General features: G+C 41.6%; 3 protein-coding genes across 3 annotated transcripts; all 3 read left to right on the forward strand.

The window, feature by feature from the left end:
* The first annotated feature begins 530 nt into the window (after positions 1–530).
* LOC123470974 lies at positions 531–8382 on the forward strand. Its single transcript, XM_045171689.1, has 4 exons — positions 531–834; positions 1053–1212; positions 1269–7695; positions 7825–8382. The coding sequence occupies exons 3-4, from the start codon at positions 1319–1321 to the stop codon at positions 7970–7972; spliced, it is 6525 nt and encodes a 2174-aa protein (XP_045027624.1). The 5' UTR covers positions 531–834; positions 1053–1212; positions 1269–1318; the 3' UTR covers positions 7973–8382.
* Positions 8233–14821, forward strand: LOC116920215 (sodium/calcium exchanger 3). The gene is made up of 21 exons (XM_045171696.1): positions 8233–8383; positions 8820–9040; positions 9107–9236; positions 9306–9440; positions 9516–9604; positions 9663–9822; positions 10038–10170; positions 10231–10339; positions 10619–10727; positions 10870–10942; positions 11041–11134; positions 11199–11349; positions 11420–11545; positions 11618–11685; positions 11759–11903; positions 11969–12066; positions 12136–12216; positions 12290–12440; positions 12515–12693; positions 12760–12857; positions 12919–14821. The coding sequence occupies exons 2-21, from the start codon at positions 8840–8842 to the stop codon at positions 13058–13060; spliced, it is 2472 nt and encodes an 823-aa protein (XP_045027631.1). The 5' UTR covers positions 8233–8383; positions 8820–8839; the 3' UTR covers positions 13061–14821.
* LOC123470992 lies at positions 14798–15519 on the forward strand. Its single transcript, XM_045171770.1, has one exon. The coding sequence runs from the start codon at positions 14798–14800 to the stop codon at positions 15323–15325; it is 528 nt and encodes a 175-aa protein (XP_045027705.1). The 3' UTR covers positions 15326–15519.
* The last annotated feature ends 281 nt before the right edge of the window (positions 15520–15800 follow it).

Consider the following 15800-nt stretch of genomic DNA (forward strand, 5'->3'; position numbering starts at 1 on the left):
TGAGAACTGCAGTCATGCAGATTTCTTTTTTGAATCGCTAAGACACGATGATGAGATGAACTTGACAGATATCACATGACCTATACCAGTGGATATAAAAAATAATAATTCTCTATTTTATGTTCTTCCAGACCAGATTTTCATGCTGGTATATGGATTGTGATGGGCATTAACAATTATTAGGATAACAATGAAAAGAAAACAGTTATCAGTTGCTCTCCGTTAGCAGCAATTTAATTATCATGTGTTGGCGATTGAATAGCGATTGCATCAACTTGTTTGAACTAGAACCAGTTGTGTTGCAGGAACCAAGGGCGAACGAACAGTGTCGGGAGGTTATCTGTGCCATCAAATTCATGTTCTGGAGTTATTCGAACTGGAAGTTAATTACAAAATCTCGTAAAGATGCAAATCTATAAACAGGAAGAAAATGTGTTTACCATGTTCCCAAGCTGTTGTGTCTTCATTTGAAAGTAGAATGATCGCTACGCCATCTATAATAACGTTGTAATACTATGATACAGCAGCAGGCATTTGAATCAAATCAAATATGTCGTACAGGGAAATTTTCTATAGATTTTTTAAACTTTGGAACTCACGCAGAGATAGTCACGCTATCTATCTCTGCGTGATTATTTATTGTGAAACGAACATTTTCTCGCTCATTTATCTAACAGCCATTGTTTAGCTATGAACAAAAAGACTGCAACTAAGAACTTACCATAACTAGGCTGAAGCTTAAAAGTGCAACAAGTAGCTACAGCCTACACATGTTTTGACATCCCAGTGTCTTTCAATTTGTTTGTCATCAAAAGTCAATCTCCGTTAAGAAAGGTTCGTAACCTAGTGGTATGTAATAAGCCAAAAACCTTTTCAAATAAATTGGCTTGGTCGCACTGTGTTGCATTGTTGAACGAACACAGTCACTTTAGTCAGACTCATTTCTTTGTGATTACTGATTAGCTAGCCCAAATGTAATTTCCCGTTTGAATATCTCTGTTGAAATTATCTGAAAAATGTTGCAATAAAAACATTGTTCTCTGTTTCGTTAGGTACAGGTACAGTTCTCTTTGTCAATCACTACAACGTACTAGTTGTGGATCAGCTTAAACAAGGGATAATTTTCTCATCATTTAAAAAGACAACATTGTCTTCTAAGGAGTTATCATCAAGATACCAAAAACATCTTGTACCCTTTTGCAGTTGAAAAAGGTGGTACTGTTTTTTAAATATTTATTCTTTAGTTAATGCTAATAAAACCATTTTAGATTCCACATAGGGTTTGCCTGTGCACCCTTTTGGTCAGCAAAACGATTTGATGTTTTGTTTAATGGCATCGAACAACGAGCAGGACGGTAGTCCAAGCATTGTCGAGGATGACGACATCTCCCAGTCCAACAGAATTTCATCGCCAACAGCCACCTTGTCGCTAGCAAGCAATGTTCGGAAAAAAATAAAAAAGGTACCTGATGCAACTCACGGTTTAAAATTTGAATCGAAATTGTTGACGTCGTTTTGCATACGAGCACTTGGAGTTGGTTGCATATTTCGATTGACCAAAGAAAGAGAAGACCTGGGTGGTAAATTTGACGATGTGATTTTTCAGTATCAAGTGCTAGATGATACATCTGAAGGTAAACATTGGCGCTATCGCTACTTGCAAGCCAAACACAAGCAGAAGGAATCAGACAAGATTAATGCGACTCACCTCCTCGAAGACAACGACAAGAGTGCTTTCAGCTTACCAAAATATTTCCGTTCCTTCTGCAAGATGAGAAGAAGAGGCGAAGACATTCACGACTGCATCATTTGCACAAACATTGGCTTCGATTTGGAAGACGTCAAGAAGAATGGCATCGATTTGGTGTCGATTAACGATCAACCTGAAGACATTCTAGAATTTGGTCCACAAGAGAAGACAGTTCGTTACAAACTAAACTTCGCAAAAGATTTACGAGTCAAAGTATTGAACGAATGGCCAGATATTCAACGTCTTGCCATTAACTTGCAAATCTACGCACGGGATCAAACAACAATTGATATAAGGACTGGAGTGTTCAGCAGCTACCACGTTGCTTTGACGAAGGAAAGCGTCATTGATTCTGCCACGAAAAAGTTCCATGGGGATTTTGTAAACGAAACTGAAGGTCTGTCCGATGGGGCCAAACACCTACGTCAAATCCTCAGCCAACGGGTGAAAAAAGACGAATGGGAAAACTGGATATTCAAATTGGGTAACACATTCGGAAAAAGCCAATTGGCTCCTGAAATGGAAAATCGGCTACCGTTTAAAATCTCGGAGGAAGACATTGACGCATTCCTTGACAAATTCGTGTTTGTGGTGAACATGCCAAACGAAGAGCAATTTGAAGCCATTTTACAAACTCAAGATGTGAGCAAGTACTACCCTAAGGACGAATGCAAACAGCAAACGATCCGTTTGCTACACGAATTATCTGCAAAGTTCTCCAACAAGGAAAAGGACTATTGGCTAACTTCAGAAGAAGCCAAGAAGATCTTGTTAGATGGCGTTACAAACATTTCAAGTCAGCACCAGGCCAAATTAGAAAACGAGGTGGGCTTCAACGACGTCGCCAAGAATGACATGGCCATTAAACTAAAGGATTTCCTGGACAGTAGCGAAATGTTTAAGCGCATTACCACATCATCACCGAGATATACGACCGTCAAAGTCTTTTCGGCCATTCCAATACTGAAACAGGAATATACAGCACCAATTAGCCACCTGGTGACGTCATCTAGTCAATTGCAAGCCATGGAAGATACGGAGAGATGGAAAAATATATTGAAACTACCGGTCGATTCTGGTCATTTTCTCCTAGTCGTTTGCGATGATGGCGAGAAGCCGTTACAAGACGAACAATATGCTAAACTATTTCTGGGTGAAGAAGGAAAGACAAAAAGATACAAGGTGATTGTCATCAGTCGCAAGAGAGCTGAAATCGCTGATTATGTCAGCGATGAAATAAACTACGCGCAGCTGGATGAATCCTTCAAGCAAAAGATCCTGTCGAAAGTAGTTTCATTCCAAACGCAAAATGAATCTGTTGAACGTCTAATTGGAACCAAACCGGAAGAGGTGTTCGAATCCTTAGAAGAAATGCTGGATCCTGAAGGAGGGCCAATCATCATTCCATCATTCGATACGTCCCGTTTCGAGAAATCCCTTTACATCAAGAGACGAGTGAAATTTGCATTTGACCAAAACTTTTACGCTGAATTAGCGAATCGTTTGAATTGCACCGTGGAAAAGGTCAGTGGGGAATGCAGAATCAGTACCCAAGGCCAAATCGAATGGTTGGTCGATGACGAGCGCCGTAAAGAGATATGGGAAAACATTACAAAAATGAACGACCAAACATCCAGCAACGTTGAAGAAGACGGCCATTTAATTAACGTTGACGAGGAGCGGAAAGAACAGCCGGTCGTCATCATATGCGGCGTGGCTGGAACAGGCAAATCGACCCTGCTCTCCCACTACTACAGTGAAATCAAGAAGATGAAGTCCGACTGTTGGGTTATCAGACTGAACTTGGTCCAACATTGTGATGCCATAAGGAAACTCGATAGAAGAAGGCCCGACTTAACCGAATTTCTCATTCATCATCTGCGTGTCATCGATGGTCAAAGCCCGTTTTCTCGCTCGTTGCTGAAACGCCGGTTCGAGACGGGCGATCGGATCGTTTTCATGTTTGATGGATTCGATGAAATTAGTTACGAATGCCAAGAAATTGCGATTCAGCTAATGAAGGTTATTCAAAAGAAGAAGGGCGTTCAACTGTACGTCACAACCCGCACCCATACGGCCCACCATCTGCAATTCGAATTACGTCAGTTGGCTTATTATTTGGAAAACTTTAACGAAAATGACCAGATTTGTTTCCTGGCCAGTTATTGGACGAAAGAATCGCAACTGCCAAAAGATGGAGCCATCATGGACTTCGCCAAAGCGCTAGTGGATCGTGTGTCGAAGACTCTGAAAGACAAAGAAAGAGCTTTCATCGGAATCCCTTTGCAATGCAGAATTCTCGCCGAGTGCTACCATCAAAATGTTGGCGACATTGTGCGAAGCAACGCTTTAAATGACGCAACACTCCAACCTAGCGAATTGGTATCCCAAAAACTGTTGGCTTTACTTGACAATCAGAAATTCGATTTAGTTAGTCTGTACAGCCAATTGATGGACACCAAACGCAAAGTCTTTCGAGAAGAAAAAACCAACACTCCCATCGGCAATCAGATAATGGCTGACGCCATTGAGTTTTGGATTAAGAAAATCGAGTCTCGATTAACGAAATTGGCAGTGGAAACCATCATCACCGAACCAAATGTCCTGGAAATGTTTTGGCCACGAAAATCTTCGTACAAGTCCACCGAAGATCTTGAACGAGAAGAAAAAAGGCTGGCTGAAAATAATCTGAAATTTGGCTTAACTTTTTCTAGTGCAGATGGAATGCGACCCGAGTTCTTGCACCGGACGTTTGCCGAGTATTTAGTCGCGAAACATCTTTACGAAGGATTTCATCTCGACGACAAACGTCACAACAAACTGCTGGAAAATGAATCCATTCGAAAATTGATCCTGAACAAAATCTTGGCTTCAAAGCAATACGACGGAGTTCAAGTGTTTCTCGATTGCATGGTGAGAAATGATGTCGACGAGGATGAAGAGTGGCGTTGTCAAATCGATCGTCGTCAATTGCCGGATCGACTCAAGAAATTGACTGAAAATCTGTTTACTCAGTTTCTGCGCAATTTTCCACCGCTTTGTTTATTCGGCGAAACGACAGTCAGCCGACTTTACTTTGCAAACGCTCTCCGTTTTTCACTTTCGAATGGGAAAGGCAACATATTCCTGTTGTTGTGCGACTGTCTTGATACCATGTTCAAAAGAAAGCAAATCCACTGGGCAATGTGTACCTCTTTCATAGGGTCATTACCTCGCACTTTAATTCATTCCATTTCACCCGCCTATTTTAAAGAAAACAGGGTCTTTAAACGATTCATCAATTATTTTGACATCGATCCAGCCAGTCCCTCTACGTACAGTGTTATAAGCGAACTTATAGAAGGCATGTTCCCTTATTATTCTCCTGAAATGGTAAGGTCTTTCTGGTACCGAGACGAGCACCACCAAACGATGAGCGACTTGCTTCAGTTTTTGGAAAACCAACACGTGGCTTTCAACGAATATTTAGAAGACAACCGAGAATACAGGAAACAACCAATTTTGGAACTTTTGATGGGCAGTGACGACTATCGTAGTCACCTGGAAACATTTCTAAAGCTTTTGTCCAAATCGACAGCTTATTCGGACGACATCACGTTTGCCGAACTGCTAATGGAAGTTTTCCGTTCTAAAGAACATCTGATGCCTGGCCAGATTGCCAAAACACTGGCTGTCTTACACGGACTAGGGCGGTCTACTCTTCTCGTTCAGCTGTACGGCGGAGTTTTAGCTGTAAAGCCGGAAGCATTTCAGACTCTTTATCAGCCGCGTCGGTTAGAACAAGAAGACGCGATCCCGACTGACCTCGTCAAGTTTTTGGAAACCGATTCTTATGGGATGACTCGTCTTCATCGAGCAGCGTTCTACGGAGACGTCGAAATACTCGACCAAATGTTAGCAAGATTTGGCCAGCTGGAACTCGATGATGAAGTTAAACAAGCAGTACGCCAGGTGTTTGTTGAGGGTTACACTCCGTTTTACTTTGCCGCTGTTAAAAGTCACGAAAAAGTCTGTTCCAACTTGTTGGTCTTTGTGAAAGACATTTTCCCCGACTTACTGACGGGAAAGTCAACTCTGTTCAATGGATTTATTCACCGATCTCTTAATCGCGCCATGGAATCGGAAAATGTGGAAATGTTTCAACTGATATCGAAGGTAGTCAAGAAAGAATTAGGACATGAATATCTACTTGACCTGTTAGCAACCGGTGTGATGGACTTTTCTTCGCATCCTATTTTTGATAGCTGCAGGTCGGAAAAAGTATTCAACGCAATGGCGAAGATCATCGTCGATCGAGATGGCACCGTCGATTACAAATGTCTGAATGACCTGATTTTCAACGGAAAAGAATTAGCGAGAAACGCGTTGCATTACGTGGATGCCGAACATCTGCAGGGATTGTTATCAGTAGAAGGTGCTGATACCTTCACGAAGCGTGTGTTCGATACATCATTTTCTACACCCTGTGGTTTCCGTCAGTTGTCAAAGATGTTAAAGAATTTTAACCAAACACAACTATTAGATTTCGTGAAAATGATTACACTTAAAGGTGATACCAAAATAGTCAAAAGTAGCTGGTCGCGTACGGTCTCTACGGCTGATCTCAGTAATCCAACGTATCGTGACACGTTCATCCAACCCATTCTGGGCGATTACACCGACGACGATTTAATTTTCACGCCAAACGATGACGGAACCACCACCGTTCACGCCGAAGGAGTTGTTCCGAGGAACAGCTTTTGGGGAGACTGCCTACGATCGAATATCACCTCTTTAGTTTATCCTTCTATATCTCGAGAAGACGTTTATTGCGTTCTCGAGTGTTTGACTTGCGTATCGGATAAACTCGGAGGTGATCACGCTCAAGAACTGTTGCTCCACCAAGACGATCGGGGCTACGTCGTCATTGATCTATCACAAGAAATCGTCAAACTCATGTTGGAACGTTTACCGGAGAACAGCCAAGAGCAAGTGAAACAAAAGTGGAAGGAAAATGTTCCGCCCATGACGAAGGATTCGTTCTTCCACTCTACGAACCAGTCCCGCACGGTTGTAATCGCAAACCATTGCAGTGATGTCTTACAATTTTACTTGGATTATGGCAGCGAGGTGCAACTCAACGAATGCGTCGATGTTCTTACATCTGTTTGTTTGATTAACGGACAACAGCGCAGTGTATGGAGTTACATTTTTGAACATTGTGAGGTAACGAAGACGAACGAATTATTGAAATCTGTGTTGGAAACTTTCGGTCGGGAGGCCGTGAAAAAGTTGCTGCTTCACGAAATGGATCAATTTCCTCTCATACTGAAAGCTCTCTCCTGGGGAGAGGACATTGACGGGAGGCTGGAAACTTTGCCACAAGAAATACAAAATGATATTCAACAAGTTGTTGAACGAAAATCTGCCCAGCTTATTGAAGAAGTGTTTCTACATCACAAAACTTATTTCGAAGTACCGAGAGAACAATTTCCGAGAGACGAATATAAAAAACGATTAAACATTTTGGTATTTGTGCTCAAATACAGCAATGCTCAACAACTCGAGCAATTCGTTGAAAACATCACGACGTTGCAGGTTTCCACGGGTATCGCGGGTATCTGGCCCATCGTTCAGCCTACGCTCAGCATATGGGCTGAGATTCTAATCCAGCGCCCGTGTTACGAAACCACGACGAACAACGTTGCGACCATGAACATTATTTTAGAATGCGTTACGCAGAGACTAGGCACAAATGCCGTCAAAGAATTAGTGCTCCACAAAATCGATGACAAGCCCTTCATATATTTTCCTGCAGTTAGAGGAGAGGAGAAAATGGTGGAGACGATGCTCGCCCATTTGGATGCCAAAAATCGCAAAAAGATTCAACGTCAAGTCAACGAGTTTTTAGACACAACTTTCGAGGTCCCCTCTGATGGCGCTCTTACTACTGCCATGAAGATTTGGTTAGTTTAATAATTTTTCATGTAATTGTATTCTGACAATCCATCTGATCGTGAAGCGTCAATACAAGTAGCTTTTCCTCTGATCAACAACCATCATGTTTAGCTTACGTGTCTTTTCGTTGTTGTCAGGCATTTCGAAATTGCTGCGGAGAGTTACTCTCATCGAGGTTGCACTGGAGACGACGCCGCTTCATTGGTAATGTTCAACACAAATCTACGCAACAGGCCCAGGGGCGACTTGTTCCCCTACAGATGGAAGCGAACGACACGCATTTAGTTTCGTTAGCCGACCGATCGGTCAGAATTGGGACTCGGGTTGACGACAGTCTTTTGGTGATATGCATGGACATGATTAAAAAAAAACAAACAAAAAAAGGGCGAAACATTTCGACAGCCTTTGTCTTATCAGCGTATACGGCCCACATAAAATTGATCCATTCGTTCCGGTGATAATATCTCTTGGGCTGTTGTGTTTGATATAAACCCGGTTTAGAGCAGTTTCCCTTTAGTATTTCAGACTAGGGTTTTGTGTTAGTAGGCAGGTGTTGGACGACGACGGTGGTCGCACATTTTAATTCGTTCCGTGCGTGCTGCCGACATTGTTCCACACGTTTTTTGTTACAGGTTGAAAACCGGATCATTCATTTTCGTGTTTTGTGTATACGCTTTCCGGCTCGGATCGAATTAGGTAAGTGCCAAATTAGGTCATTTGTTTTTTAAATAAATCGATAGGATTGGGATTCATCGATTGGGAAAATTTGGGGTTATCTTGAATTTTATGACTGAAATGTTGAAACTATACTTTTGGTGTTTGGTGTATCTGTTTCTTCTCGCTTAATTTCTTATACGTTTCGTGACATAGTTCCCTATCGAAAAAGTTTCAAATTTAACGAAGACTGCAACAAATAATCGGCAAAATTGTTTAAGCCAGTGACGAGGAAAACAATGTCGTACGTTATCTCGCTTCACTGACTGATGTTGACATTTGGGCGTAGACGATAGTCTTTTGTAAATGTCAGCTTTCCGGCATTCTTTAGAAATAATGCCCAATCGTACAGTCATTCTAAACGATGAACTCATGTCTGTTCTTAATTTGAGACTCATGTTGAATTCCTTTTTTCCAGACGAACCGCTTAATTGAAAAATGACGCAAAATAATGGAACGCTGGACGATTACGCGTGTTCACAAGGATTGATTTTGCCATTGATCAACGAATTCACGTGGTCGGTGGAAATGCGAGCGTTTCTCTATCTGCTCGGTCTCCTTTACTGTTTCATGGGCGTCGCCATCATCGCCGATATTTTTATGGGCGCCATCGAGAAAATCACTTCCACAACGCGCAAGGTAAGTCGCTCTACTTCATATCTCATTTGAATAATTTCAAGCGAGAATTTGTTTCGATGTGTACAGGTGTATCTATCAAGAGGTGGATCCCAAGAGCCTGAAATGGTTGAGGTGCGCATCTGGAACGGCACGGTCGCCAATTTGACCTTAATGGCACTCGGCTCATCAGCACCTGAAATCTTATTATCTATTATAGGTAAGTTTGAATGACTGTATGTTCGTTTGCTTGTATTCTAATGGCTCGATATGATCTTTTTAAACATAGAAATTGTGGGGAATAATTTCGAATCGGGCGCTTTGGGTCCGGGTACGATTGTCGGCTCTGCCGCTTTCAATCTGATGGGCATTAGCGCCGCTTGTATTCTTGCCATTCCTGGTGTCGAATCACGAAAAATCAAAGGTTACACACTCCGAGCTCTTTGTTGCAATTTCCGACCTTGATGCAATTTTTTTCTTTTTTCTTAAAACAATTCAGGACTTCGAGTATTCGCCGTCACAGCCGTGTTCAGTATCTTTGCCTACCTCTGGTTGATCATCGTGTTAGTTGGAATCAGTAAAAATGTGGTACGTCGATCGATACGGTTATGGACGGGCGCTTGAATGATTGGAATTTGGGAGTTAGGTGGAGGTCTGGGAAGCCGTGGTGACATTTCTCCTGTTCCCTTTACTCGTTGGCGTGGCCTATTGGGCCGATAAAGGATTTCCGTTCAGAAAGACACACAAAAGCATCCCGACTACAAACGACAAGCAAATCGAACTTGGCGCAATGCTGTCGGGGGAGGGTAAGCTAAATTTTCTCCTTTTCTTTCCTTTGCCTTTTTTTCTTTGTCTTCAAGTTGTGCACCACACCTCCATCCCAGCGGCAGGTAGACGTGATCAGACTTGATTTTCGTTAAAAAGACCATTTTGATTTCAATTCCTGATGTGACTTGATCGGACGTAATGTGTTCGTGTGCACCTCCTGTGTCAACATTGCAATGTGTTTATTTAATCGCAGGTGAAGCCATGCTGGATGGACTTGCACTCACCAAAGACGGACATGTGGATCCCAACGTTTTAGCTAAATGGGTCCGACAAGCCTCGCTCAGAGGTCTCAGTGGAGAGGACGCTGCTAAATTGGCTGCATACAAGTAACATTTCGTTTTCCTTTAATTTTCAGTAGATAATAATTAATTAATCTGAAATGTCAGGTTGATTATGAGCCAAGAACATTCCAAGGCCTGGTATCGGATCGGAGCGACTCGTGTGTTTTCCGGCAGTAAAAAAGTCCAGCCCCAGCTCAGCATGAAACTCAAAGAGGTTCGTTAACACTTGAAAAATTTTATTTTTCTTCTGTGTACTAAATTCGGTTTACAGTCGTATCTTATCGTGAAATGTTGTAAAATCCCCGTAACTCTATAAACTCATTTGTCAGAAGAGCCGTGTAAAAGCAAAAAACCCATTCGATTAGCAAGAGAGAGAAAGTGGTGCAATCGTTTATCTGAGATATCATTGGTCCATTTTTCTTGTTTGAAATTCTCAACGCAGAAAATGCACCAATATCATATTGTTTTTATGATTATTTATTTTGTGCTGTAGGTTTATGATGCCATAAACGAACACCCAGAAACGGAGAACTTGAGCCCTTTGCCCGACAACATCTCTAAAACTAAAGCAATCATCGCATTTCACGCCATCGCCTGTGCAGGTAACGAGCGTCCCATTTACTCTGCCCATATCATCAGTCATGTTATTTACATCATATAATCTTTTAATCTCACGTTTCATATGGAGAGTGAGCTTAATTCCTGGCTTGTATAAAACTTTTCTTTTCTTTTTAAACTGTCAAGTGCCTGAAAATATCGGAAAGTTCCCCGTTCGAATTGTTCGCAGTGGGAGGACAGATAATGCGGTGTCTGTAAGGTATGAGGGCAGTGTCTTCTTTACCAAGTTGACGTGTATTCCATTTTAAAATGTTTATTTTATTTTCATGAAACATATGCTGCATTTAATTAAATTAGAGTCGAGACGATAGAAGGCAGTGCCGTGGCAGTAGAAGATTATGTGGCCTTTAATCAAGTGGTTTACTTCGAGCCCCACGAAGTTGAGAAAAAAGTGAGTTAGAAATTTCGAATGAAAAATGCGTTTGCAAATCTATAATTATTTGATTTAATATCAGGTCATTGTCGATATTGTAGATGACAACATCTACGAGCCCGACGAGCAGTTCTATCTCAAACTGAGCTTAACTGGGACCAACACGGCCAATCAGGAAGAAGTCTTGCTTGGACGCATTTCGATCATGGAAATCACTATTTTGAATGATGACGGTAAATTGAAAAGAATCACCCAACATTAATCTGTACGTAGTTCGTTAATGCATGTCATCTTTTGTAACAGAGCCCGGCACAATTACTTTTGGAGACAGAGGCATTATAGTTAAAGAATCAGTGGGTTTAGCGCAAATACCTGTTTTACGCACCAACGGTTGGGACGGTGATGTTAGCGTTCGCTGGCGTACATTAGGTGTGTGATTTTCTGCTCTACCATTTCCAATAATTAATTATATTTGATATCGTTCCACATTCGTTTGTATAGACAAGAAGTTAAAAAGTGGGAAAACCTATAAAGGACTGGAGGGCGAGTTGGTTTTCAAGCACTCCGAGGTACATACTACATTTCTTGTTTTTATTTGTTGAATGAATAACATAATAACGTAACGAGAATATTCGTTTGCAGAGGAAACGTGTCATTGAAATTGCAATTTCGAATGACATGGCGCTGGAGAAAGACGAGTGTTTCGAAGTGGAGTTGTTTGATCCTTCCAATGGGGCCGTCCTTGGTCATACAACCAAGTTGGCCGTAACCATCACCAACGACGAGGGTTTGGCTTTAATTTAATGGACGCCTTGCTTTTACAAGAAAATGCAATTCTTTTTTCTATTTTAGAATTCAATTCGGTCGTGGATCGGCTCGCTGACATGACGACTGCCACCATGGATTCGATGGTTGTGCATCACGATTCCTGGACAAGTCAAATCAAAGATGTAACTAAAATTGAATATCAATTCTTTCTCTTTCCGTTGATAACGTTGTATTTTTATAATGAATTGAAGGCCATGAATGTAAACGGTGGAGACATTGAGAACGCTACGACTTGTGACTACGTCATGCACTTTTTGACGTTCGGATGGAAGGTAGAAGAAAACAAATTCAAAACAGGTCGACTGAATCGCGAAAAACAAGTAATCACCTGAATTATGTTTACAGATTATCTTTGCATTTGTTCCACCCGCCGGAATATGGGGCGGATGGTTGTCTTTTGTTGTTTCGTTGGGTGTCATTGGCATCCTGACTGCCATCGTAGGAGATTTGGCTGGCATTTTTGGTTGTCTCGTCGGACTGAACGACGCCGTTACCGGTAACATTTCTTCATTTAAGTCCCCTTTAAACGACTAATTTTTGATTCATTTTTGGAAAAAAACAAACAAACAGCCATTACATTTGTGGCGTTGGGGACATCCCTGCCGGATCTTTTTGCAAGTCGGGCTGCCGCGATTAACGAAAAATATGCCGACAACGCTATTGGAAACGTGACTGGAAGTAATTCGGTCAATGTCTTTCTCGGCTTGGGTCTTCCTTGGCTTATTGCCAGTATATACCACACGGCAAAGGTTGGCTAAAAATCAAACAAACTATTGAAAATACAGGGGACTAACGTAATGAAAAATGAACGACAGGGTGGAGAATTCCGCGTGCAAGCCGGAAGTTTGGGATTTTCCATCACCATTTTCACAATCACGGCTGTTTTGTCTTTAGCGCTGCTGGTAGCACGAAGGTACCGTAACTGTGATTAAAATTTTTCGAATTTTTGGGTCATTCATTTTGTGGTGATATAGATGCTCGGCTATTTGCGGTCGTGGAGAATTAGGAGGACCGTTGGCAACTCGTTACGCGTCGGCCATCTTTTTGTTGCTGCTCTGGATGACTTACATCCTTCTCTCGTCTCTAGAAACTTACGGCCACATCGAAGGTTTCTAATCAAAGATTATAGGTGCCAAACAAATTCATCTACTGCCTCTTTTGCGACGTTCCATTTGCAACTCTTCCCAGTGAAAATTATTCATTTCAAGTGCCATTTTATAAGATTTTTTTTTCTATTTCACTACACTGCCCATGAGTTGCGTTCAAATAATTGAGGATCCATTTGCATCTGTATGCAAATGGGTGCAATTTATTACCTCCAGCTCGGTGCTGATAGACCTTATTTGTGAAGTCCAGATCCCAGTGGAATCAACCTGCTGCCTGTAATAAGGTAAATGTTTGTTTTCTCTTATTTCAGAGTTGTAAGGAAACGTAGCAGAATCACCAATGCAATTTCACCATCACTGTTGATAATTTAGCACACTTGATTTACATACGACTTTGTTCCTGTATCTTTTTTTAAAATTATTTCGTTGATCCTGTTTTAGTGTGTTGCGTGGCAAAATGCGGCGACATTGGTATAATAATACTTTGACAATTAGACAGTTGATTTATTCAGTCTGTGTAGAAGATTTTTGGCTTTTGCACAAGGGTTGTTTGCAAACCTTTTTTTATTTGACTATTTTCTTGAACTGAATAATCATTCTCTCTATTGTAAACATTTCATCAAATTGCGTAATCCCGGTGCCACTGCGTGAGTGAAAGTGTTATGTTTTCTCTGCTACACTAGATGGCATTCGCATGCTGAAACTTGAACGTACGGAAACTGGGAAGCTTTCGGTTGCAATCCCGTCCGTTTCCAAGACTCGATGACTCACGCTATCAAAAGTTTTTTATTTATTTGTGTTTTTGTCTGGTTTTTTACAAAATGGCCAAAAGGGAAATCTTGACGAATTTTAACCTTCCAACAATCACAACGACCACAGAAGATCTTTAGACATTTTTGGGAGAAAACTCCATCACGTTCAAATTGGTCACTTAACAGGTATCACGGAAGTAAAAACGTTTCAACTGACAGTCGAGTAGAATTGCTGTGATGATTGATATATACCAAGTTGATGGACTCATTTGAGTCTTGATACAAACATTGATGCATGCATTACACAGTCCTAGTGATAAATAGAAGAGCCAATCACGAACTAGCAGTCGGCCATCATGAATTTTTCCCCTCTCCCCTTTTTACGACACATGCTCGTCGAACAGAGTGACCATCACGAATCGGGAATAGACTACGGTCCACAACAAGGTCACGCCACTAATAAAACAGCTCGCCGTTGCTTGCCTAAGTAAACAGCGAAAACAATTTTATTGTCCGACAAGAAACGTCTCTTTCCTTGCATTGCCAATGTCGGTATGTTATTGACACTGAACAGCAAGGAGTGCAAACCAACGAGGAATATGCAGCCGAATTATTTTTCAGTTTCAAATGTGGCATCATTGATAGAGGCGTTACATTTCCTTTCGCACATACAGACGATAGGAAGCGTGATTTCAGGATTGCAGTACTGTGCAGTTTTTGTGTGTACGTATCGTTCGTCTTTACACCAGATGTCCTCTGCGGCGCCCCGTCGTGAGGCGAAGAAACATACCTCCAGCTCAACATTACATTACTGCCAGTCACGCTGCACGAACGCTTCTTCGTCTGCTTGGTGCCTCGTGAAGCAAAGGATCGAAGGCTTTTAACTTTTGGTGACGAGTGCGTTTACGTTTCGTTCAAAGTTTCGCATTCGTAAGTCGTGAGAGGAAATCTGAGAACAATTCGAATACTTGCTGGAGAAATCGCCTGTGGAAAGCATGGGATCGTCAAGCTCGTCCATGTCAGACTCGAGGAGTACCGGTGTGGTTTACACGAAAAAATTGTATTTCGATCCTAACGCGGATTCACCCAAGGGTCGTGATTATTGGATAACTGATTCTGAATTACGTGAAACACTGTCGGAGCTGGTTGACGTCACAGAGCGTATTATTGAGGTTAGGTATTACAAGCACCCACTAGGCTCCTGGCAGTTGATGGATAATGTGTTGCATCACGCTTTTATTGTATTCGAAACGAACGCGTGGTGGTGGTCCATTGAGAAAAACGACGAAGGCGTCACCATTCAGCGGTCAAAGGACTTTGACAGCGTTTGTCATAGATACAGGCGAACCAAACGCAAAACCAGTATCGGCAAAGGAGTTGAAATGGTGAAGAAAGCATCTGGAAGTGCGACAGTGATGGAGCTCATCAATCACATTTGGAGGAAAAATTATCTCAATCAGGAATACAATTTTCTTACATACAACTGTCAACATTTTGCTGATTTGCTTTATGAGTTCATTTAAAACTATTCTAGTCATTCCATTCTTCGTCAACCTGTTGTGTTTTTATTCACCCTTGACTCAATGTAGCGTTGTAGCCCAAGAAACCAGTGCAAACCCTACTACTAACCCTACTCTACTATGTGTGCATAATCATGGATTGAATTGGTTCGTATTATTTCAAAAGAAGAATAATACAATTGGTACATTAAACTAAATGGTTCATGTTTTTCAGTTTTTACGTAATATAATCAGATATAATATTTAAAAAAACCAAAAAAAAAACAAACAATTAGAACATTTTGCCGCCATGCCTAGCGCTCGGCCCCGCGCCAATCGGGGAACTTTTTAGTCAATCCGGTGCGGGAATAATCTTAATCGGGGAAGGGATTTCGGTGATCGGTGCCTTCCCCGATCATCAATGAATAGTGATCTGAATTGGCAGTTGCCCTGCGGCCAACAAGAACAAAATGTGACCCTAGTCACGTGATTCTCGTTG

The sequence above is a fragment of the Daphnia magna genome, linkage group LG4 (assembly GCF_020631705.1).
Source record: "Daphnia magna isolate NIES linkage group LG4, ASM2063170v1.1, whole genome shotgun sequence".
In the NCBI taxonomy this organism is placed as follows: domain Eukaryota; kingdom Metazoa; phylum Arthropoda; class Branchiopoda; order Diplostraca; family Daphniidae; genus Daphnia; species Daphnia magna.